We start from the raw sequence: 26258 nt of genomic DNA on the forward strand, positions 1-26258 counted from the left end.
ATGGCTTTAAAATACTAAATAGGTAAATGTGCCCATACAGTTTTAGCAGCAAGATACAGCAGAGTTGCTGACAAGAAAAGCTCTAACAAATGGCTGCAACACAACTGCTGCTTACACAAACACCAATGTGAGCTCATGGTAATCATTCTCCCTATTACTACTAATAGTAACGGGTGCTGTGTAGAAACAGTCTATATCCAAACAGTGCAAACACCAGCAAGTCACAGGGAAGACGGCAAGCCAAATGATCAAATAATTTAAAACACATTAACTTAGCCATATGATCTTTCAGCTCAGTATATGCTATCTATATTGAATACTGTGGGTTTCTGACAGTTCATTTTGACCTATATCTACAATGCCATGGGCAACATTTATTTTTAGATATTCAAAAGTGAAAAACATTTGCTGTTGAATATTAGAGTAACCAGAATCATCCAAAAACACTTCAGTTGTTAAAATTACAAAGAATATCCAGTATTTATATAATGAATAAAAGGAATTTCTCAACCCTAGTAAGTGACCCTAGTGACACAATCTATCAGTACCAAGCAGCTATAAAACTTTGAAAAGGTTTTTAAGCCAAATAAATTACTGTAATATTTAACACAAAACATAGATAATTAGTGAAACCTACATTGTAGATAGAACCAACATTTTGGAAATTTGAAATTGTTTTTACCACAGAAAACTCTAAGTCATAGAATATCAATGTGGATATACAAATACAAGATAAATACACAAATAAAAAAACAAGTTTTAAGGAACATCATTCAGGTATTTAAATGTTTACTGGATATCAGTTTTGCCTCAGAATAAGCTCAGGGTTGCTTAACAAGATCCTTAAGGGTTTTCAAGGTTTCTTAGTGTGGACCTTTAGACATCTTTATATCAGGAATGACATTTTGGATATGTTTATATGTTTTAACTTTGACTAACCAGGACGCCATTTTGACTAAGGAATGGCAGTACTGGTTTTTAATATAACTAATTAGAGCTAGAACTGTAGTTTTTTGAAAATTTTAGTACCTTTAGGAAGCAAAATTATCAATGAATATTTCAGTTTGAAGAACATATGGATACTATGCTTTTTATAGCAAGCTTGGGAAAGAGATAAAAGCGTGGAAGTCACACCATCTATCCGTCTCACTCCCCTGACAATACTCCCTGAAACTGCAAACATCCATAGCAATAAAATCAAGAATTATTGCTCATGAAGAAATTGAGAAAATTGCAATTGTGTGAATCATTTTACAGAAATATTGTGTTTCTAGCAATAATCAACAATGAGTAAAAAGCAGTTCTTAGATAAATAATAGTTGAAAAATAATGAGGAAGAAATAAAATGAATGGCCTCCAGTCTGGATTACGGTTCATGCGACAAAAGGAATAAAGCCGCCGCAGTTTGATGTTTCCTGCTAACATTCTGTGTAGCACCAACTGCAGGATCCTGAGTTACGTGTCAAAAATAAATTGCATTTATTGCGATGCACTCTGAAATCTTGAGAGTGATAAACTAATGGGATTTGGATTCATTCAAAATTAAATAATTGTAAAAAGATTTAATTGTTTACCATTTTTCTGAATTTATTTGGGTGGAGATAGTCAGAAAATGCTACTTACAATACAATGTCAGTTTCAAAACAAGGGCTTAATTATACATGAGATTTTTGCTGCATATTTAATGAAAAGAGAGAAATTTGGGTTACAATTATGTGACAAAAATATGCATGGCTTACAAAGACCAAGACAAGATTCTGTCTCAACAGAGGAGGTAAAGCAAGCCAGAACCTAAAGTCTGCATTGCCACTAAAAAGAGTGTCCATTTCTCAATTTCCCAAAGGACCCAGAGTGTTAGGGTAAAGAAAAAGAAAAAATATCAGATGCTAGATGTTTTATGGCTTAAGCGTGATGTGAAAATATTAGGCCAGAGCGCCCCAGAGCTGCAGCCAGTGCAGGTTCTAAAAGTTTATATTCAAAAGGTTCAACATTAATTTAAACATTTTAACATTTTTCCCTTTTGAGTCCCCCACTGGTCCAGTGGCAGTAGTAAAAAGACAGAGTGCCTTGAGTGATCTTGAATGGACCCTTTTAATTTTTTGTTGCAGTAAAGACATGCCTTGTGAAATGCCTTGTATAGAACTAGGTATATATCACAAGGTACATTGCAAGGGTATGCCCGTTTAGCATCTGCTTTCTGCTGCCCAGCTTGTTACTTTTCTTTAACATTCCTTAAATCTTTAACTGTAGTTAAATTTCTGAACAGCTTAAGACATTTTCTGTGTCTAAATATGCATTTCTTGATCTATAACGTAAATGGGGCACATCTTGTATTACATGACAGTCATAGCAGCTCCCTTCTCCCCTGGAGCTAGTAACTGCAGGGGCACTAGCTACTCATAAGTGAGCCATGTTTTGTGCTGAAAACACTGAAGTGAAGCTGTCAAACAAGCAGTTTGTGCATTACTATAGGCTGGGTGTATTCGCTTAACCAAGTCTTTTTAAAATATCCTCGTCAGACCTTTTAAATATTGTCACAGCAACATGGTGTCTGAATCTTAAATATAAATGTTTTTATGATCCTGGACTATTTAAGAGTCTTTCCTGTATGTCTGTTAATATGTCAAACTCTCTCTTATAACAATGAATTTTATTTTGCTAAATCAGAAATATAAAAACATTTTCAAAATATTCCATGATTAATGTGCAAAGCTCTGAAATGTTAACCTGTATTTTTACTCAAAAGAATAATTACATGTTGGAAACTTAAGCCATTAATATTGACTGTCTAACATAACCTATGTCATGAGGTTTGCCTCTATTTGGCTGATTAGGCCTTCCCGACTCCTCCTCCCCCCCAAATGCTCTAGCTAACCCGAGCCAATAAGAGGAGAGTTTGAACCAAGAAGAGCCAGATTTAGATGCAACAGGGATGCACTGATATTAAAATTTGGGCTGATTTTGATATCCAATATTAATATTGCTGTTATGGCTGATAACCAATATTTACTGTCATTGCATATATTATTTATATTTCCCTACATTTCAACACCACCACACTGCTTAAATTATCTCTGCTTCAGTTAAACACCCCCAAGTCCTGCACTGCTTCAGTATCACTTTCATTTACCAATTTTTTTAAACTCCTGAGAGAACAGTTATTTTTTAATGGAACATTAACATTTAAATCTCCTTAGATAAGATTGTAAATGTTTTTTTTTTTTTACTTTCATTTTCCCTCTGTAGCACTAGAAATTATGTTTTTAATTATTTTTACTTCTTATTAAATGCAGTGTGTTTAATAATCAAACTAACCGTTCATTAAATCAATTATTAGTTCTCACAGTTTTCTTTTTTCATAATCCTTAATTAATTCAGTGTAGAATCGTCCAGTTTAGGTTTGAACAATCCAAGTATTATTGATTTTGAGCTAGAGATAATTAATATGAGGTACTGACTCGAAGTAAATATAAGATGATCTCAGAAAGAATAAATATATGCTCACATTCGCAATAGCTCTCTCCAAGTCCACAACTCGTGTCACCTCTTCCCTTATGTGGGTTTCATTGATTTCCAGTCCCCGGTCAGTGCGGATGAGCTTAGCCAGGTCAATCATGAACTGCTCATAAGCTCGACATGCCTGGAAAACACATTCATTAATATTTTTTTAAAAAACCAAAGGTGTCTCCTCTCACCAATGCAAAGACCAAGTGTAACTACAGTTACAAATATGTTCTATAGCTGCTTATTGCATATCAACCAACAGTTCTGCTCTGCCTTGGAAAACAATTTTGTTTTATTATTTTTAACTTTCTCTTAACTTACTGCTGAAAGGCGCTTTTTATTTTTCTTCCAATAATCAAATGCTAACTTTGTTACCAGAGCATTTAAAATGTACAAAAAACATCAAGTTGATGCTTCATAAAATGCTCGCTTTTCATGTTAAGCAATACTAAAACAGAATAAGCTTGCAGTAGGCCAAATGAACATTTAAAACTGCTTTGGTTGCATGTTAAACACAAGTATTGAACCTTTCAGCGCACCTCTGCATAGGGCCCATCACAGGTGTAGTAATCTCGGGACAAGAGGCCAAGGCTTGTTTGCTGGTCAAACTGGCAAACGATGCAAGGCAAAAAGTGTCAATAACATATTCAGGTTGCCAAGTACAGAACCTAGGTGCATCTCTAAACATTAGATAATAAAAGAGTAAATTTATTTCAGTAATTCAATTCAAACACTGATCTTATAGTGATAAGATATCCATCTATTCATCCATCCATCTATAAAATATATATAGATTTTTTTTTTCCACTACTAACATGTCAAGAGTTTATTTATATTAGTTTTGAATGTGGGTAACAGCTAACAGACAGCCAGAGGTCCTGCTGTTCTCAGATTACATAAAAATTAGTCGAGAAAAAAAAGGCATTTGCTCAAGGTTATTTGGAAGTATATGGAAAGTTCAGTGAAAGGAAAACATGTGGCAGAAAAATGCACACAACCAGCAAGAACGATCACAGCCTTAAAGATTGTCAAGCAAAGCCCTTTAAGAGTTTGGGTGAGTTTCACAAGATGTGGACTGTGGCTGAATTTGGTGCTTCAAGAATGAACACACAGATGTATTTAGGAAATGGGCTACAGCTGTCACATTCCTTGTGTTAAGCCAACTTGAACCCGGCTGCAAACATTTCCAAAAGAAGCAATGTTTGTTCACACATCAGAAGTGTCACAGGCTGACTGCCTACATGCTACGGCACACTAATACAGTAATCCATACAGAAAGAGATTAAAGAAGTATTCAATGCATTTGTTGTACAGTGCATTACATACTTTTTCAGAGTCCAAATTCTTTTTTTATTAGTAGTGGTCTTATGTAATATACAAACCTTCTGAGAAACAGAATTTTGGGGTTTTGTCAGCTGACAAAAAAAATATAAAAACAATGTAGTCTCACTTTTGGATTAAATTACTGAAATTAATTAACCTAGACTATATTCTAATTTACTGAGATGCACCAGTAGAGATTTTACAGCCACACATTTTATACCTACATGAATGATATATGAATTTGAGTCTCTGTCGTCGGTGCCAACGAAAAAGTTAACCAAGAGTTGAGTTCCATATTTCTCATTTAACCTGGCAATGACATCCTCTAACCTCCAGGTTTTCCCTGAAGAAATAAGATTGGAGGAAGGAGGAGATATGAAGGAATAAATGCCATAAGTGATTTATAGTACAATGGCACAGAGGAGTGGAAAAAATGCAATACCATAGTCATCCTCCCAGTTGTCCACAGCCATGGGCCACTCAAAGACATCTGGCAGCATGTCGAGCAAAGGACCTCCTCCTCTTAGCTCAATTAAAGCTTCAAGCGAGCATTGAAGAAAGCCAAAAAGAAATTTAGGATTAGTTTGTATGCAATAATCTTACATGAACTGAAAAAAGTACATCAGAACATACATAATTAGGATTTACTCTGTTTTATGCTCTTTCCTTCTAAATGAAATCACATCTTAAAGTATTTTAATTCTCTCTTAAAAATGGATATAAAATAATTGCTTGAGAATACAACAACTGAATGAGACACATCCTTCAAAAGCAGCATGAAAGACACCAATATAAAATATCTGATTTAAAACTGAGTAGACTTAACATTTATGTCTACTGACTCACTCTCATTTGTGCAGGACTTGTAAAGTGTCTTAGCCTTGGTAAGAGCAGCAGCCTCCCCCTCCACTGTCTCTTCAAGGACACCTGCATATAAGCACAAACAAAAGCACACTTAAAGGAAAAAGAAGCTCAAAGATAAAAAGGTGGAATCAGCGCACCTGATGAAATTTAGAGGGACAAAACAAACACAAGGATACCTGCAGGAAGGATGTTGAACTGTTTTTATGTATGAGGGTTCAAATAAAATGATGATGCTTACATTACCAATTTAGCCCTGTGTCACTAAGAGACCCGATAACTAGTTGTTGCAGTAACTTTGCAACAGATTGGAGTTGTTGAAAAAACAGACAATACATATTTTTTTAATGGAGGACAAAGAAAACCCGATTCCTTTTTAAGAAAAAAAAAGTGAAAAACCTTTCAAGTTGAGCTTCTCTATCCCATTTTTTTTAAATATGCTGTTGGAAATTGAGGTAAAAGGCAATGCTAACTGTTGTTTGCAGATGGAAGCTACTTTGAAGATTCTAACTGACGAATACAAAAACAGTACAGGTTTCTACAAAAACAATGCTTAAATTTTCACCTTCCTGTTACAAACACCAATAGTTTTATGAATCCAAGTAGCCTTTCTGCCTTTGAAAAACTTAAAAACTATAAACAATGCTATGTTTTCAGTGGTTAAGGGGAGTGAGCAAAAGAAATATTCACACTCATCCTGAACATATACCTGTCACCTGAAAAGCCCTTTCAGTGTGACTGCCATCAGGTAACTAAACTCAGTTTTTTGCTTCCTTTCATCAGCCAGGTCCCCTCACAAACCCTGTCTGGTACTGCTAATCCTCCAGGAATTCTCAATCCGTCTTTATCTCTGGATCCAAAAGGGTGAAATAAGCTACCTCCACTTTGTTTTCAAAAGCCTAAGCTGCACTTAATGTTTGTGTCGGGTTTTCATACTGTACCTGGAGGTGGATGTCATTCACCTAAAATAAAAAGCTCCAACTACCATGCCCTGCAAAGGTGTATGAATCTTCAAGTGTTTCACATTTTATTCCTGTTACAATCAAAACAAATAACAAATTTTACACAAAAATGTATACGTTTGCAGCCTCCTTTTTTCCAATGTATAGGTAGAACTCATGGCGTTCTGAAGTTACCTAATTAGCAGACAGAGTCTACCTGTAAGTAAAGTAATTTCAGTATAAATACAGCTGTTTGAGAAGAACCTAGTGGTTTTTTGTACACAAGACTGCTGACAAACGGCATCATGAGGACCAAGGAATACCGCAGATAGGTCAGGGTGTGCTTATAAAGCAATATTTGAGAGTATTGCACAACTGCGAACCAACCAAGATGTGGCCATCCATCTAAACTGACCAGGCAAGGAGACCTATAATCAGAGAGGCAGCCAAGAGGCCCAAGATAACTCTGGAGGAGCTGCAGTGATCCACCGCTCAGGTGGGATACAACCAATAGTCCTGCACTTGAACAAATTTGTCTTTTATTGAAGAGTGGCAAATAAAGACATTACTGGGAATAAGCATACTTGCATTTTGCCCTCAGTCATGTAGAGTACACAACAAACATGAGGAAGAAAGAACTTCGCTCAGAATAGACAAACTTATTGACTTTCATGAAAGACAATTTGTGAAAATTAATGCTGCCCTATCACCCTGAACACACCACAGCCACGGCAAAGTATTCTGGTGGCAGCTTTAGGCTATGGCAATGCTTTCATTCAGCAAGGACAGGGGAGCAGGTCAGAGTTGATGGAAAGGTGGATGAAGCAAAACAGCAATAACAAAAAATACTTGGTAGTGGGTAAAAAACACATGAGGCAGAAGTTCACCCTCCAGCATGAGAATGACTTTCACCATACAGGCAGAGCTACCGACCTAAATCCATTTGAGAATCCATGTCAAGACTTGAAAATTGCTGTTCAGAGGCACTCCTTCATATCTGACTGAGCTCAAGTCATTTTGCAAAGATGAATGGCAAAGATTTTAGTCTCTAGATGTTAAAAGCTGGTAGAGACATACCCCAAAAGACTTCCTGCTTTTACTGTAGCAAAAAGGTAGTTATAGTGTACAAAGGAGGCAGGATACTAAGTCATTCTACACGTTTCTGACTTTTATTTGTATTAAAATGGTGGAAAAACATATTTGCCTTTACCTTCATAATTATGAGCTACTTGGTGCTCATTCATCACATAACATTCCAAAAAAAGACACTGGTAAAACTTGAAATAGATTAAGGGAATGAATAATTGTACAATTCCCTTTTAATAAGTAAACTTGCAATGGACAGGCACGGGGCACATTGACAAAAGTATACGCTGCCCCAACTAAAAAACAGCTGGTCAAGAAATGATTACAGTACCACATTTATCTATTGAAAAATGAAACTCTTTTTAAACAAGTCATTTGTAGTCAGTGCACTACTGGTACTTTAATGAAAGAAGGGGGTACCTTCTCCTGGGAGACACAGCTCCACAGATGTGACAGTAAAAAGCTGTTTGAAAACAAGCGGAAACACCAGTGGTTGATTTTATTGCCTCAGTTCATTGCCTCCTAAGCACCCGCTGTTGGCATAAAGATGCTTGTTACATCTGCCTCGGGCCAGTGTTTCCAGCTGACAACCAAAATGAATGATCACTGCTTTGGTGGAAACCTGCTTAGCTGAAAGAAAGGACAATAGGACCACTAGAGTTCTCATGTGCAAAGTTGTATAGTTTGGCTTACACAGAATTAACATTTCCCTTAAGAACTGCCATTTCTTAAGCAGAAGGCTACATAATGATGAATAAACCACAGGTGAATAAAAAAAAAACGTAATTCCTAACTAATTTGTATAAAAACCAACATGCATATATTCCACAACCATAACAGAACTAAAGCTTTACATAATTTAAAACCGTCTTTTACTACGCACCCCACCATCTGTTGTATTCTGAATTTCAACACGGGACCACAGTACTCGTCTCATCTCCACAATGTAATGCACTAATGTCACCAGCATATTTTGGGCATGTCTAAAATCTGACATTTAGAAACCACGCTGCAAGTGGGAGTCATAAACACCGTTGTAATAGATTCCAATCCTATTTATTTATAAATCACATTTAAAAACAAATGGTTGACCTAAGCGCTACCATTAAGAGAATAAGTACAAACAGTAAAGTTAAAACGGATAAAACAATATAAGGCACAACAATTTTTGCAAAAGAACCAAAAACTCGTGCTGTGTTGAACGTCAAGGAAAAAGATGAGTCCACGAAAAGGAGGTAATGAAGAAGCCCATAACTTGGGACCCACAACCGCAAAAGCCCGATCATCACTGAGCTTTAGCCTTATATTTGGAACAGACAAGAGCAGCTGATCAGCTGACTTTAGAGTCCGTGAAGGAGAGTACGGGTGAAGCAAGTCCGAAAGATAAGGTGGGGCAAGGCCATTACGACATTTAAAAAGAGAATAATAAAAAAAAAATTATAAACCCCCAACATGCTGGCAGTAGATTTCACATATGTAGTCAAAGAGCCAGAGTTCACATGGGGGGTGTCACAAGGGCTGCTTAGGTGGAATATGACCTCAGTGTTTTTAATCAATGAAGCTCATAAAAATTCAGGGCCATCCAAGCTTTGATGCCATTCAGAAATTTCAACAAAGAATGAACAGAGTGAGCATAATGGCTTTTTTTTCCCCAAAGGATTATAGACTTGACAACTATCAGCATAACAATAAAAAGAAATTCCAGATTTCCTCAGAATGGAACCCAAAAGCAGAAGATACAGAGAAAATAGGGGTGCTAGTATGGACCCCTTAGGCACCCCACGGCCAAAAGACACTGTACACGACACAAACTTATCTAAGCTGACGCAAAAAGCTCTGTCAAGTAAGACTGAAACCACTCCAAGGCTGCACCCTTTAATACCAGCACAATGAAGAAGACAAGAAATTAAAATGCCATGATCCACTGTGTCAAAGGCAGCTTTAAGGTCTACAAGCAAAAGAACAACCTAATTACCAGCATCAGTAGCTAAAGATAGTGTTTTAAACCCTTCAAAGAGCAGATTCTGTGCTGTGAAGCTTGATAAACCTGATTGAAACACCTCAGGAATACAATTTCTCTCTAAAAATGAAATTGTGTAAAAATAACTTTATCCAGTATTTTTTAAAAGGGGAGTTTGAAACCTGGCCTAAAATTTGACACAAATTGATTTATCAGGACCTGTTATTATAACCAAAGGTTGCACAACAGCATGTTTTAAAGCACCAGGGACCTCACTTGCTATTGACAACAGCCAGGACAGAAGGTCCTATGCTATAGAAAACATCTTTGAAAAGGCAAGAGGGGATAGGATCACTGGGAAAACCAGAAATATTTTCCTGATCTATAAGCTCCTTCAGAACTGACACAGTCACAAAGTGTTGAAAAGCAGCAAAACAAGGGGCTGAAATGGAGGGGTTGTGTTAAGAAAGTGAAATAAAGCTTCCAAGCTGACAGACTGAGGCACATAAAGGATGGAGTTTATAGTGTTAAAAAGAACATGTGGCTTGTGACAAATGTGATGAAATTCTTTCTGAGAAAATATTTGTTTTTCCAGTTTCACAGTGGTCTGATTAATATGCCAACTATCTTTCAACATGTCAAATGACACCTGATACTTGTCCTTCTTCCACCTGCACTCAGCACTCCTGCAGGCCCGTCTGGCAGAACAAGTAACATACAGCCAAGGCTGACTGTTCATTTCAAGTAGCCACCACGTTACATTACAGGACTCAGGATGACAGAAACTCTGACTCGTTTTTTAAATGCTTCCAGTGTTGTGATGACTGCACTCACTCTCCTGCAAGTAGCAGCCATAACTTTCCTATTCTACATCTAACTAAGTGCTTTAGGCCCCGCCCCTTGTGATGGAGAGATGGAAAGAAACAGAGCAAAGCTGAACACTACAGGGGTTGGACAATGAAACTGAAACACCTGTCATTTTAGTGTGGGAGGTTTCAAGGCTAAATTGGACCAGCCTGGTAGCCAGTCTTCATTGATTGCACATTGCACCAGTAAGAGCAGAGTGTGAAGGTTCAATTAGCAGGGTAAGAGCACAGTTTTGCTCAAAATATTGAAATGCACACAACATTATGGGTGACATACCAGAGTTCCAAAGGGGACAAATTGTTGGTGCACGTCTTGCTGGCGCATCTGTGACCAAGACAGCAAGTCTTTGTGATGTATCAAGAGCCACGGTATCCAGGGTAATGTCAGCATACCACCAAGAAGGATGAACCACATCCAACAGGATTAACTGTGGACGCAAGAAGAAGCTGTCTGAAAGGGATGTTCGGGTGCTAACCCGGATTGTATCCAAAAAACATAAAACCACGGTTGACCAAATCACGGCAGAATTAAATGTGCACCTCAACTCTCCTGTTTCCACCAGAACTGTCCGTCGGGAGTTCCACAGGGTCAATATACAGGTCCTTCTCAAAATATTAGCATATTGTGATAAAGTCAATTATTTTCCATAATGTCATGATGAAAATTTAACATTCATATATTTTAGATTCATTGCACACTAACTGAAATATTTCAGGTCTTTTATTGTCTTAATACGGATGATTTTGGCATACAGCTCAAGAAAACCCAAAATTCCTATCTCACAAAATTAGCATATCATTAAAAGGGTCTCTAAACGAGCTATGAACCTAATCATCTGAATCAACGAGTTAACTCTAAACACCTGCAAAAGATTCCTGAGGCCTTTAAAACTCCCAGCCTGGTTCATCACTCAAACCCCCAATCATGGGTAAGACTGCCGACCTGACTGCTGTCCAGAAGGCCACTATTGACACCCTCAAGCAAGAGGGTAGACACAGAAAGAAATTTCTGAACGAATAGGCTGTTCCCAGAGTGCTGTATCAAGGCACCTCAATGGGAAGTCTGTGGGAAGGAAAAAGTGTGGCAGAAAACCTCTGCACAACGAGAAGAGGTGACCGGACCCTAAGGAAGATTGTGGAGAAGGGAGGGCCGATTCCAGACCTTGGGGGACCTGCGGAAGCAGTGGACTGAGTCTGGAGTAGAAACATCCAGAGCCACCGTGTACAGGCGTGTGCAGGAAATGGGCTACAGGTGCCGCATTCCCCAGGTCAAGCCACTTTGAACCAGAAACTGCGGCAGAAGCGCCTGACCTGGGCTACAGAGAAGCAGCACTGGACTGTTGCTCAGTGGTCCAAAGTACTTTTTTCGGATGAAAGCAAATTCTGCATGTCATTCGGAAATCAAGGTGCCAGAGTCTGGAGGAAGACTGGGGAGAAGGAAATGCCAAAATGCCAGAAGTCCAGTGTCAAGTACCCACAGTCAGTGATGGTCTGGGGTGCCGTGTCAGCTGCTGGTGTTGGTCCACTGTGTTTTATCAAGGGCAGGGTCAATGCAGCTAGCTATCAGGAGATTTTGGAGCACTTCATGCTTCCATCTGCTGAAAAGCTTTATGGAGATGAAGATTTCATTTTTCAGCACGACCTGGCACCTGCTCACAGTGCCAAAACCACTGGTAAATGGTTTACTGACCATGGTATCACTGTGCTCAATTGGCCTGCCAACTCTCCTGACCTGAACCCCATAGAGAATCTGTGGGATATTGTGAAGAGAACGTTGAGAGACTCAAGACCCTACACGCTGGATGAGCTAAAGGCCGCTATCGAAGCATCCTGGGCCTCCATAAGACCTCAGCAGTGCCACAGGCTGATTGCCTCCATGCCACGCCGCATTGAAACAGTCATTTCTGCAAAAGGATTCCCGACCAAGTATTGAGTGCATAACTGTACATGATTATTTGAAGGTTGACGTTTTTTGTATTAAAAACACTTTTCTTTTATTGGTCGGATGAAATATGCTAATTTTGTGAGATAGGAATTTTGGGTTTTCATGAGCTGTATGCCAAAATCATCCGTATTAAGACAATAAAAGACCTGAAATATTTCAATTAGTGTGCAATGAATCTAAAATATATGAATGTTAAATTTTCAACATTACATTATGGAAAATAATTAACTTTATCACAATATGCTAATATTTTGAGAAGGACCTGTACATGGCGGGGCTGCTATAGCCAAACCTTTGGTCACTCATGCCAATGCCAAACGTTGGTTTCAATGGTGCAAGGAGCGTAAATCTTGGGCTGTGGACAATGTGAAACATGTATTGTTCTCTGATGAGTCCACCTTTACCGTTTTCCCCACATCCGGGAGAGTTACGGTGTGGAGAAGCCACAAAGAAGCGTACCACCCAGACTGTTGCATGCCCAGAGTGAAGCATGGGGGTGGATCAGTGATGGTTTGGGCTGCCATATCATAGCATTCCCTTGGCCCAATACTTGTGCTAGATGGGCGCGTCACTGCCAAGGACTATCAAACCATTCTTGAGGACCACGTGCATCCAATGGTTCAAACATTGTATCCTGAAGGCGGTGCCGTGTATCAGGATGACAATGCACCAATACACACAACAAGACTGGTGAAAGATTGGTTTGACGAACATGAAAGTGAAGTTGAACATCTCCCATGGCCTGCACAGTCACCAGATCTAAATATGATTGAGCCACTTTGAGGTGTTTTGGAGAAGCGAGTCAGGAAACGTTTTCCTCCACCAGTATCACGTAGTGACCTGGCCACTATCCTGCAAGAAGAATGGCTTAAAATCCCTCTGACCACTGTGTAGGACTTGTTTAGGTCATTCCCAAAACGAATTGACGCTGTATTGGCCGCAAAAGGAGGCCCTACACCATACTAATAAATTATTGTGGTCTAAAACCTGGTGTTTCAGTTTCATTGTCCAACCCCTGTACATTGATAACTGATAAATGTTTTAATTTTTGTTTTAGTGTTCTTTTTAAACACTGCTGAATTATGGTGTGTCTAAATTGATTAAAGCAAACTGTTATATTTCTGTTATGAAAAGAAAACTAAAAAACATGTCTCACTCAAGTGTTTGTGTCGGCAGCCAACCCAAGCCCACCCCCCAAGATGACATTCCTAGGGGAATGGACATAATTTATGTTGAATTTTGCTTTCAAAGCCTGTTTAGCCATAAATTCAGCAATAAAATAATCTACATACAGTACATGAAAATTCAACATTTCTTCAATTACTTTGCTAATGAGGCTATTCACATCATAACACAATTTACATCTATTTTATGTACTATAATCAAATGAACCACTGCCTTAATTTAGCTTCAACTTTTTATTTATTTTTTTTGTGGCACTAGAGGCCTTTATTTTTAATTTTTCGATAGTAGGTAGACAGGAAAGAGGGGGAGACATACCCCGAACAGCCACATCGAGGACTATAGCCTATTCACATGGTCTCGCGCTTAACCCCTACACCACCAGCGCCGTGCCCAATTTGGCTTCAACTATTTGAAATTATATAAAAATTTATAAAGAAATTCAGGTATGTGCAAATCTTGCAAAACTTGAAAGGGGTTTGGTTAATCTATAAAATCTGTCTTTCCATACAACGAATGTATTTTACACCTTTACAAAAAGATGTTTGAAGTGAAAGAAAGACTGTATAAGCTGCTGCAGCTCTCCACTGTGTAATATGATCTGCTCTGCAAGCTGTATTCAGAATAGTCTATTTAAGACTAAGAGATTAAGGAGCACAGAACGCTGTTGACTAGACAACTTTCAAGACATTCAAAGCAAATGCCAAATCTCTAAAGAAGAACAACCTTTTACCCGCTTTGACTGCATGGTATTATATTCCAAGCCAATTTATCAAATCGTACAGAAACAGACAACATATGCTGGTGTTAACACTTCAGAAACCTGTGCCACATGAGAACAGTTGGCAGGAGCAAAAAATTATTTGAACCAAAGGAAAGATCTGCCCTCATCTAGAGTCAGGACATTACAAAAGTGTTTTAAACTAAGACAACCCGTCTTTGAGAGGCATACTGACAAACTCTAGTTGGGACAAAATATTAGTTGCTGTTAAGATAACAGAAAATACATATTTGGCAATATGTAAGTAAAGATCTGATGAAATGTGGAGTGTTATTTTAGTGCAATTAAAAACTGGGTTTTTAAGCATGTATTCGTGGGTGATTGCATTAACTTTAATGAAGTATTGAACTAGAACTATTAGCAAATGCTTTATGTTAAATGCTTTATGTTAAATGATTAAATGGTGACAGAAAGTTAAAGCTACAATTACTTACGGAGTCTTGATCTACTTTTGCCATGCACAGGACTTTTGATTTTTTTTTTTACTTCTTTGATATTTAATGTAGTTATTGCCAAATTATTTCCACCTGCTGACATAGGATGAGTTGAGATTGAAATCAAACCGACTATACAGACATATTTTGTTTCCCCCACAAATAGATGAAGCAAATCCTATTTGAAAAATATTGACAGTGTAGCTGGGTACCTACTTCAGTTAAAGCTTTGGGTTTTAATTAACCTGTCCTACATTAAGCAGACAAAAAGCAAAACATGAAAACCAACAAAGTTGTGGAACAACCAAAGTCCTAGTTTAGCACTAAAAACGTTTTGTCAGAACACCACTGATCCCTTTTGAAAGAAAACCCATTCTGTCAAGAAGTTGTAATTCTTACCGAGTCACTTGAGAAAACTGATACCAGCTTCTATAAACCAATCATACCTTCTTATATTTAGAGGGACATAATGAAATAATTTCACATAATGGTGTCAGAACATTTTTTCATATCTTTGATGCTGAAATTCTGTTTCTGCTCCTTGAAATATCAGAATAACTTGTTTGGAGTTTTATTCTACTTTTAGGTTCTTTATTCTGTTGATTTATACAGCATGGGGACCTTTTGTGAATTCTTATCATTAACCGTTTGAATTCATTATAAGGACTGTCATGAATTATACATAATGTAAATCTCTTTCAAGTCTTTCTGCCTTGTAAAACTTCCACTACATACAAAGTGTATGTAAATGAGTGAACTCATGAGCATAGCAGCCATTGTTCAAGACAATTTAGAAGTAAAAGACCTTTGTGATGCATTTTAAAAAACAAACATTAGGAACTTGCACATTCATATAATATATTGCTGTAATGAGTATGCAAAATGTGTCAAAAATGTTTGTTTAGAAAAAAACTTTAGACTTATGCATTAGTTTCAGGGTAAATAAATTGTTGCATTGCTGTCCATAGTTGATTGAGGCATCCCTTAGGTGACTTTAAGATTTAGAAATTCCATAAATCACTTGGATCAGCCAAGATGCATGGTTTTAGACCATGCATCTTAATTGTATTAACAGCCCATTTCTTAAAATAAAAGTTGCGATCCAGTTTAAGCTGCAGTATACATTATGGCACCATGGGTGAGCCATTCCACCAAACATGATGCTGCCACCCTTGTATTTCACATTAGGAATGGTGTCCTCAGGCTTGCAAGATTCTCTGCTTATTATAGCACTCCACTATAGTGATAGTGTTATAGTCAACCACTTCAAGTTTAGTTCAGACCACAGGACATGTATCCAAAAAATAAGATCTTTGCCCATGTGTGCATTTACAAACTAATGTGCTTTTGGGGAAATGGCTTCTTTCCCCTATGGCCTTTCAGTCCATGTCAATATAGGACTTGGAACTAACTGACTGACTAACTGATTAATTAAAGTAAAAGCAGGGAAAATGGAAACCTTTTAAGATGTTTACCAACTGAAATGGGTTATCTTGTACGTAGAACAACACTTTGACGTTGACAAGCCTTCACCGATCTAAACATGACACCAGCTCTGTCTCTCAGTGTTTCAAATGTTGCATCAACCAATACACACCATCACACACACTGTTCATCTCAAAGCAGCACCAGGATCAATACAGGAAAAAGGATGGTTCTTAAATTACAGAGGGAGCTAAAAAGGAACTCTCCCTAGAGTCCAAAAGGACATCACTCACATCACTTTGAGTTAGGATCAAAAAATAAAGACAGGGAAGCCGAACCAGTTTTCTCTTTGCAAGTTTGGGACCAACAACATGGAGGGATATTTAAAACTGAGAAACAGACAGTGCTTTTTATCATTTCTTCTACTCTTTTATTTAATATCCTTAAAAATCCCTGCCCTAAAAGCAAAACAAATGCATAAATTACTAAATGGCAAAGTCAATCCGTCTTTCAAAGTTTACGGATGTTAAAGCTTCAAGTAAACAGCTGAAAGGACCAACAGTGAAGGCCACAATGTAGTGAGCTGTTGCTTACTATGTCAAGGAGCATTTCTATAAACATGAGTATTGTTGAACATTTATCTCTGTAATTGTTTCTTTACATAAAGTTGTACCAATTGATATAAACTGAACCTGACTGGATAGAATTATAATTTATGTAACTAAATCTGAATCTATTTGCTTGGATTGAATTGATTAAACATTTCTGTATGTAAATTCCATCAGTCTTGTAAAGGGTCTTGAGATATTTGTTGTGAATTAGTGATATGTAAATAACTTAAAATGGATTTAGTTCACTTCAGTTTAAAAAGTAAAACCCATTACATTGATTCATTGAACCCGAGCACTGAAAGTGCTGCGAATGCCTATTTTTCTCTGCCAAAATGAATTGGCTTTTTGGGCCCCTAAATATACAGCAAAAACTCACTGAATTTTGAACGTGCCTGTTGCCTTTATGTCCTGGTGTAAAATTACCTATAATAAGGTTTTCACAAAAGTCGCAATAAAAAAAACTTAACAGCACGCCCCTAAAGTGAACTATGGCCAACTGGCAAGTCATTGAAATTAAACCAAGAAAAGAAAAGGCACATGGACCTATATTTATAAATATTTTGGCTCAAAAGGGTCACTTTTGGGTGATTTTGTTTCTTACATGTCAAACTTTAATGAACTTCTTTTAGGGATTTTGAGCTGTCAACTGGTCAGTGTGCACTATATGGTGAAGGGGGTTGGCCAGGCCTTAAATTTTGCTTTCTCGCCAAAAAATTCGAAATGCAACAATTTTCATATAGAATGGCTGAATTACTCCAGACCTAATATGATTGATCCCCTTTGGGTGCCTGAAATACATGGTTAAACGCCGACATCATCAAAGCCCTGCCTCCTGGATCAGGAAGTCACTTTTTTTTTTTTAAACACACTTGGAAAGGTCCCTCACTGACCCTCTTGAGCTAATCAACTTGAATTTCTGTCAGAAGACAGATAACAGGTTGGTCTTACTTTGTTCTCAGAGTTTTTAGCTGGAGAGTGTGGCCGTGGCAGCATAGCGAAGTGCGACATCACGCTGTGCATTTGGCTCTAATTTCCACATACATCATCTAATCTGCACCAAATTCAATATGGTCGATCTTGGTCCAGCCCCCCCAAAAAAATCTAGTAATATTTAGTGGGCGTGGCCTAATTCTTCCAAAACGCCCCCTAAAACAACCAGCCATGCTTTCATCGAGAATTATGAAAATTGGTTCACATAGATAACTTTCTCAAGACCTACAAAAGTCTCATGGAGCCATGGTCCAAACCCCACAGGAAGTTGTAAATTGTGGATCAAAGCCCCCATTTTCTCTCATTGTCAACCCCCAAACAGCTCTATTGGGTTACATTGGAATTTGGGTCAATGGGGCTCCCTAAGTCGCTTTATCTCCGTCATACATAATCGGATCAGCACCAAATTTTGCAAGCATTATCATTGGCAAATGCGGAAGGTTGGATTTCAGCCAAAGTTTGAACACTTTCGATGGAGTGGAATTCGGCATGACGGTCACAGGAAAGCTTGCTCAGCGCCTTGAGTGCCTTGTTGCTGAAAAGTGCTATATAAATAAACTTGACTTGACTCAGAGTACAGAGATCTGCAGGATTTGAGCGGCAGGCTCGTTGGTATTGTGGAGACTCCCGTGGTTGTGACAAAGGTCAAGCGGTGCTGAGAGGGCCACCCAATGCTGCTTGCAGCTTTAATTCTTATTTTCACTACAAACCGATTTATTTCGAGTAGCTCTTAATTTGATGATTATGGGTTACAACTAATGAAAACTCAAAATCTAATTTTGAAGAAACTTAATATTGCAAAAAGCTAATTAAGATTAATAAAGAAAAACCAGGTATCACTGGCTTATAGAAAATTATGTCCATGTAAGGTTAAGAATTTGCAGTTAATACTTGGTAGGAACTGTTTTTGCATCTGCATTGTTGGCTTTGATGTTTTATATTCTTCTTGACAATCTCAAAGTTTTCTATTGGATTCAGGTCAGGCGAATTTTCCAGTCAAGCAAAAATGATACCAAAAGTACACTCCTTATGAATGTCTCCCATACTTATTTTTTGCTTCACAATTCTCAAGGCTCTCCGTTGCTTGAGTAAATGTTTTACCTTACTTTTTACTTCCACTGAACTTTCCGTTAACATGCTCAGATACAGCAGCCTGCACAACCAGCTTTTTTAGAAATGAACTTCAGCAGCTTATCCTTAAGGAATATATTTATCAGTGATTGTCTGGCTGGAACAGAGTCAATTCTGGCTTCTTCCCCATAACTGTGTAGGTCATAACATGGACATGAATTACTATTCCTATAATAAAGATCGATTTATTGGTCTTATGTCATAATCTAGATATCTAAAAAAACATTTTGGGCTCTCGTTAGCTAGAAGCCATAATCATCAAAATTAAAAAGAAAAAAAATGCTTCAAATATGTGATTCTATTATATGTTTCACATTTAGAAATGAATTGCTGAAAACAATTAGCCCTTATCGTGACCCACCTGCACCATCCTTTCCAGCTCCCCATTGCTTGACTGTTAAGCATATGACCTTTGTTCCTAGGATAGGGCACCATTTATGGACAAACTGCAGAAGGAGTAAATGTCAGAATTTTAGAGAAAATTCTAAAAACTATTACGCAAATAGTAGTCTTTTAGCTTAATGTGGGTGCTTTTGAGTAAGCCAGATTGAACACTGAGTTGGTTTATTGTTATTTTTTTCTGCATAATATTACAGAAAAAATAAGGATCGTAGTCAAGTGTCTCACCATGCCCCCTTTGAATAAGATGCAAAATAGTTAAGAAAACAGGGTAGCTAAAAGGGCTTTGGTACTTTAATCCTGTTGTAGTTTGACCGAACCACGTCATACATTTCATGTCAAGAACTAAGGAAATTGTGCCAGCTTCTTAAAAAAGGGGCATAATCTGTCTCCTTAAATCTGCTTTCTTTCCTTCTTGCATGAATGCATCTCGTTTTAGACTAATAATCTCTCTCTCTCGATATATCTATCCATCTATATAAAGCATTCATTCATTCATCTTCTATACAGCTTATTCCATAGTGGGTCACAGGTAGCTGGTCCCTATCTCCAGCAGTCTACGGACGAGAGGCAGGGTGCACCCTAGACAGGTCACCAATCCATCACAGGGCAACATGGAGACATACATATATAAAGCAATTCTTCCTAATCCTTCTATTCAATTCATTACCATTTATGCACTATTCATGCACTCACTTTAATTCTAATGAAGTCCTAACCTAGAGACCCTTCACAGGGTGCCTCCTGCTAAAGGGCACAGATCATGTGTGTGATTGAATTACTGATGGCAAAACACTCATGTTTAACAACAGCAAAGTCTTAACCTTAAATCTAACTCACACACCAACACACACATTGCATTGTCCATGTGCAATTGTTGGCATTTGGATTTATTTAGGAATAAATTCTATGCCACCAAAGGCTTTTTGCCATCAGTTTGTCCAGCATGATAAAGAATTCAAATTGGAAGCCATCATCGGTTTGACATTTTATTTCATACTGCTTTATATTTTATAAATCATTTCAGCTTAAACATTCTTTTATGTTGTAGGCTTTGATTCAATTGTATGATTATGAAGGCAAAAGTCAGGAGGGTGTACAAAAAGAAGCTTCGAATTAAGCCATCTTCTACAGCAAAACAAATACCTCATTTAAAATACAGGTCTTCTCAAAATATTAGCAAAATGTGATAAAGTTCATTATTTTCCATAATGTCATGATGAAAATTTAACATTCATATATTTTAGATTTATTGCACACTAACTGAAATATTTCAGGTCTTTTATTGTCTTAATACGGATGATTTTAGCATACAGCTCATGAAAACCCAAAATTCCTATCTCACAAAATTAGCATATCATTAAAAGGGAGGTCTTTAAAAGGGAGTCTTTAAAGTGCAAGCATGTTTCCAGAGTGAAGCAAGTTGAAAAACGACCAAAACACCTTTAAGTTTGATTGAGTTAACAGCAAATTTAAAAAAATCTTTCATATCAAGGTGAGACTTTCATACCTAAAACACTGTATGACAACATTTTAAATAAATCATCCATCTGTCCATTCCAAGATTAGTTAATGGGGGTAATGGGTTCAGGATTGCAACCCAGACCCCTTTTATCCACCAACATCCCGAGGCATTCCAAAGCCAGAATATAGTGTCCACCAAGGATAACCCTTAAAAAGGACCCTCAAAAGCACCCCCTACTCCCGCAACATCCCCCATAAAATGCCTCAAGGGGCATAATTGTAAGGTCTTCTCAGATCCACAAAACACAGGGACCTAAACCATTCTCTGAAGGCTTTTTTCTTCAGCTTGAAGACTCTCATAACCATTGATTTTCACCAACAGATCCTCTGGTTGCCATTGTGACAAGTACCAATGATGTCAAAGCCAGGGCTCCTGGAAGTCACATCTGCAACAAAAGGTCTGAACATCTCTCTGGCTACCATCTCCCCAACTCCAGATAAAAGGTTTGAATTGAAGGTCCTCCAAACGGTTTCTTCAGCAAGAGGTTTCCTGTTCACCGTCACCACTCATTTGGGTTTCCCAGGTTTGTCTTGACTACACCCCCATTCAGTGAATCCAACTCACCAAATCATCCATAAACATTTGGTGCAGGGTGAGCTGTTACCTTGAACACTTTTTAATCAATTTGTAATTGAACATTGTGTTTGTTATGGACATCGCATGCCTAGCATATGGGATGTCCATTAACAAAAGGCCACCTGGATTCAGATGTGAGTTTTCTATTAATCATAACCCTCCATGTAGCATCATTGTTGACCACCATCGAACCCCCTAAGAATCACAACATAATCCCCTAATGTCATGCCTTTATACCCAGTAACTCCAAGAAAGTGAGGTAAACTGTGCTATTTGGGGCATCAGCATAGACCACACCCAAACTTTGCTCCTACAACTTGAAGCGGCAAACAAGTGGTGGTTTCACTCAAGGAAAACATTTCCAACACCGAGGCACTCAGCAGGAGGCTTGTCAACATTGCCACAACCACTTCTCTCCCTGGGCAACCCTGGAGCAAGAGTGTGTCCAGTCCCTCTGTGGGAGTTTGTTTCCAGAGCCTGAATTAAAAGCCTTAATTCATCTTCTCACAAATAATTTTACACAGAACAGTTCAAATACTGATTTATTGAAACATAAAAAGACTTGCTGTGCTGTGCCTGTGAAGGCACATCTCCAGCTGCAGTCCATACTTTGTAAATTGTCCCCAAATTCTTGAATGGGTTTGATTCATAATCCTCTCAAGGCTGTAGCTTTCCCTCTTGCTTGTGCATCTTTTTCTCACACACTTTCATTCCGCTAAACTTTCCATTATTATGCTTGCAAATGGCACTCTAAACACTTAGTTTCTTTAGCAATTACCTATCGAGATGCACCTGTATGGCAGATTAGGAGAAACAGATTTTTTTATCCCCTGTACATGTTCACTTATAATGTAATTTTTGTATTTGACATTGAACTATAGCTGTTAAAGTGCTGGATGCCCATTTTCATTATGCACAGGCACTAGCAATGAAAGGTATCCTGTTGGTAATTTGGGTACTTTAAGATTTGAATGGTTTTTATTATAAACTACCCCTTTTTAAAATAAATAAATTGGAAAGACTGCAAGAATAACCATATTTATCTGTGAATAAAATATTTTAGTTACAAAAGTCCTCAATAACTGGGCTCCACAATATTCCACAGTCCTTTGAGATATGCATCTTTAAAGACACACATGTCAGTCCTGACTCCTTAGTGGGCAGGACTAATTTTGGTTCTTTTAGTTTCCAAATAGAAAATGCAAGGCAGAACCTTCAGTAATCAGGTCCCTCTTTGAAAGCTGTTCCCGGTATGGGTTTGGGAGGCAGACACTCTCCTTTAAAGATCAAAGCCTTCCCTCTCAAAAAACCTTATTAATATGGATGGATCAGCTGATCTCAAGTCTCACCCTCTCAGTCTTATTTCAGATTTATTTACTGTTGTATTCTGTGAAATACAGCTAAAAAAAAAAAAAAAAAAAAAACTTTCTTCCCGGTAATGTGCATCTATTGTTGAGATACTTGGGCTGCATCAAGATGCATTTGTTAATACTGTTGCATTGCAGCAGAAAGATCTTGGCTTTAAATCCTGACTGGGGCCTTCTTGCATGGACTATGCATGTTCTCTCGGATGGGTTATTCTGCCTTTCTCCCACAGTCCAATGATACACGTTTCAGGTTAAATGAATCAAATTGGTCATATGAGTGTGTGTGCGTGCACGCTTTTGTTCTGCCCTGTGATGGGCTGTTAATCTCTTCAGGGTGTACCCTGCCTCTTGCCCAATAAACGCTGCAGACAGGGGTCACACCACCTCGCCCAGACTTCAAAGGATTAAAGCAGGTATAGAAATGATTGGATCCTTTCAATCTGTTTGAATTAAATAAAATAGTGTTGCAACCGCTATTTTTTTTTTTTTCCTTTAGCCAAGTTGCTAATCTCGGATGTGACACCACTGTACGTTAGTTTACTATCTTGTGAGTCCATTAATGTTTTTGGCCATCGTCTGTGTAGTTCGTTGCCCCATTTAAAAGTCAGTCACTGTGATGGCTAGTTGACAACATTAAGAATCAATAGTCCAAAAGGCTATTGATTTCTAATTTAGCAAATTATTTTGATCAAAATAGTGTTTTGTTCACCCTTCTGCTAAACATTGTGAATTGGTTGTCTGAACACTAAGCAACTGTGGTTCTTTGTTAAAGAAGAAGACGGTATTATAACCGAAGCCCAAGGTAATTTGGCCTCATTCCAAATTTCTCAAAACAAACCTTGGTTCTTAAAACATAAATTCACATAAAACATATTAGTGCATTTATTGGTTTTTGGTTTCATTTTTATTTGGTCCTTCTTACCATCTGTTCTATGGTTTAGTTTTATGTATTCTTTTCATTTTTACTTGTTGAATGTTACTAGCCTACTTAAAATTATTTCTTGACTGCAACTTTAACTTAATGTTGCAGTATTTTGTTAATGAATTCTTGTATTTTGTAGAGAAGCTGTCTGTGTTGCATGCCAGAGCATGAATTCGCTCCATCTATTGTTCTATAATACCACACATAACCAGGCAGGTATGCTTAAATCAATTGATAAAGTCTGGGAACTGTTTAATTCCCGATAATCATGTACTGCCCCACATTTTTATCAGAATTACTAACTGAAAATAATTGCCATTGGTACTTAATAGTTATTCATAGTGTAACCAAACCGATGGTTGCACAGCTGAATAATTAAAATCAGATGTAGCATCAGATTTCTGTCATTAAGCTGACATTGTCTTGCTAGATTACAAATTCTGTGGAGAAACAGTTTTGGATGCCCATTTAGAATTGCCATTACTGCAGTTATACACCATAAAATCCTAATAATGTCTACCCAGATATTCTTATGTGCTTTAATGCTAAACAGTGTCTCATACATTGCCGCAGAACCTCTTAACTCTGTGAAATGCGTAATTTTAGTCTCTGTCTCATATTATGCAAATGTGCTTCAATCCTGGACAACAAATGAGGCGTTTCAGGCAGTTCAGGATGAGTGTCAAGAATAAATATCTTACATGCAAGCTTTAAAACACTGCAGACTTTTTACATGCCCAACACATTCAAGGAATCCAGGGGAAATCCAAAGAGCACAACTCAACTCTTTAGAATCCAGGTATACATTCTAATAACTTTAATAACTAATAGTTCAGTTTCAAAAGGATTTGGTCCTTTGACATAACTTTATGCTGCAAGTGATGTAGCAAAACTTATCACGGTAGCTCATTAACACATGTATTAAACTCAGTAATTTCCACTTGCAAATGAATGGGTTATCTTTAACCTTTTGTGGGAGCCATTTCTAATTTTGGAGTCTGCTTACAATTAAGCAACATTTTGCCATTCACATCATGATGCTAATGTACAGGTCCTTCTCAAAATATTAGCATATTGTGATAAAGTTCATTATTTTCCATAGGGTCATGATGAAAATTTAACATTCATATATTTTAGATTCATTGCACACTAACTGAAATATTTCAGGTCTTTTATTGTCTTAATACGGATGATTTTGGCATACAGCTCATGAAAACCCAAAATTCCTATCTCACAAAATTAGCATATCATTAAAAGGGTCTCTAAACGAGCTATGAACCTAATCATCTGAATCAAGGAGTTAACTCTAAACACCTGCAAAAGATTCCTGAGGCCTTTAAAACTCCTAGCCTGGTTCATCACTCAAAACCCCAATCATGGGTAAGACTGCCGACCTGACTGCTGTCCAGAAGGCCACTATTGACACCCTCAAGCAAGAGGGTAAGACACAGAAAGAAATTTCTGAATGAATAGGCTGTTCCCAGAGTGCTGTATTAAGGCACCTCAGTGGGAAGTCTGTGGGAAGGAAAAAGTGTGGCAGAAAATGCTGCACAACGAGAAGAGGTGACCGGACCCTGAGGAAGATTGTGGAGAAGGGCCGATTCCAGACCTTGGGGGACCTGCGGAAGCAGTGGACTGAGTCTGGAGTAGAAACATCCAGAGCCACCGTGCACAGGCATGTGCAGGAAATGGGCTACAGGTGCCGCATTCCCCAGGTCAAGCCACTTTTGAACCAGAAACAGCGGCAGAAGCGCCTGACCTGGGCTACAGAGAAGCAGCACTGGACTGTTGCTCAGTGGTCCAAAGTACTTTTTTCAGGATGAAAGCAAATTCTGCATGTCATTCGGAAATCAAGGTGCCAGAGTCTGGAGGAAGACTGGGGAGAAGGAAATGCCAAAATGCCAGAAGTCCAGTGTCAAGTACCCACAGTCAGTGATGGTCTGGGGTGCCGTGTCAGCTGCTGGTGTTGGTCCACTGTGTTTTATCAAGGGCAGGGTCAATGCAGCTAGCTATCAGGAGATTTTGGAGCACTTCATGCTTCCATCTGCTGAAAAGCTTTATGGAGATGAAGATTTCATTTTTCAGCACGACCTGGCACCTGCTCACAGTGCCAAAACCACTGGTAAATGGTTTACTGACCATGGTATCACTGTGCTCAATTGGCCTGCCAACTCTCCTGACCTGAACCCCATAGAGAATCTGTGGGATATTGTGAAGAGAACGTTGAGAGACTCAAGACCCAACACTCTGGATGAGCTAAAGGCCGCTATTGAAGCATCCTGGGCCTCCATAAGACCTCAGCAGTGCCACAGGCTGATTGCCTCCATGCCACGCCGCATTGAAGCAGTCATTTCTGCAAAAGGCTTCCCGACCAAGTATTGAGTGCATAACTGTACATGATTATTTGAAGGTTGACGTTTTTTTTATTA

General features: G+C 38.2%; 1 protein-coding gene across 4 annotated transcripts in view; it reads right to left on the reverse strand.

Annotated features, from left to right (window-relative positions):
• The window catches only part of LOC124884666 (neprilysin-like), a 59386-nt gene that overhangs the window by 13335 nt on the left and 19793 nt on the right, over window positions 1–26258 (reverse strand). For all 4 annotated transcript variants that reach the window (XM_047392715.1, XM_047392714.1, XM_047392716.1 and 1 more), the window contains 5 exons: window positions 5674–5754; window positions 5270–5365; window positions 5052–5170; window positions 4044–4112; window positions 3506–3640 (listed from right to left, as the gene is read on the reverse strand). In XM_047392715.1, coding sequence (XP_047248671.1) covers window positions 3506–3640; window positions 4044–4112; window positions 5052–5170; window positions 5270–5365; window positions 5674–5754 — 500 coding nt within the window. The remainder of the gene's footprint in view (window positions 1–3505; window positions 3641–4043; window positions 4113–5051; window positions 5171–5269; window positions 5366–5673; window positions 5755–26258) is intronic.

The sequence above is a fragment of the Girardinichthys multiradiatus genome, chromosome 18 (assembly GCF_021462225.1).
Source record: "Girardinichthys multiradiatus isolate DD_20200921_A chromosome 18, DD_fGirMul_XY1, whole genome shotgun sequence".
Classification (NCBI taxonomy): Eukaryota; Metazoa; Chordata; class Actinopteri; order Cyprinodontiformes; family Goodeidae; genus Girardinichthys; species Girardinichthys multiradiatus.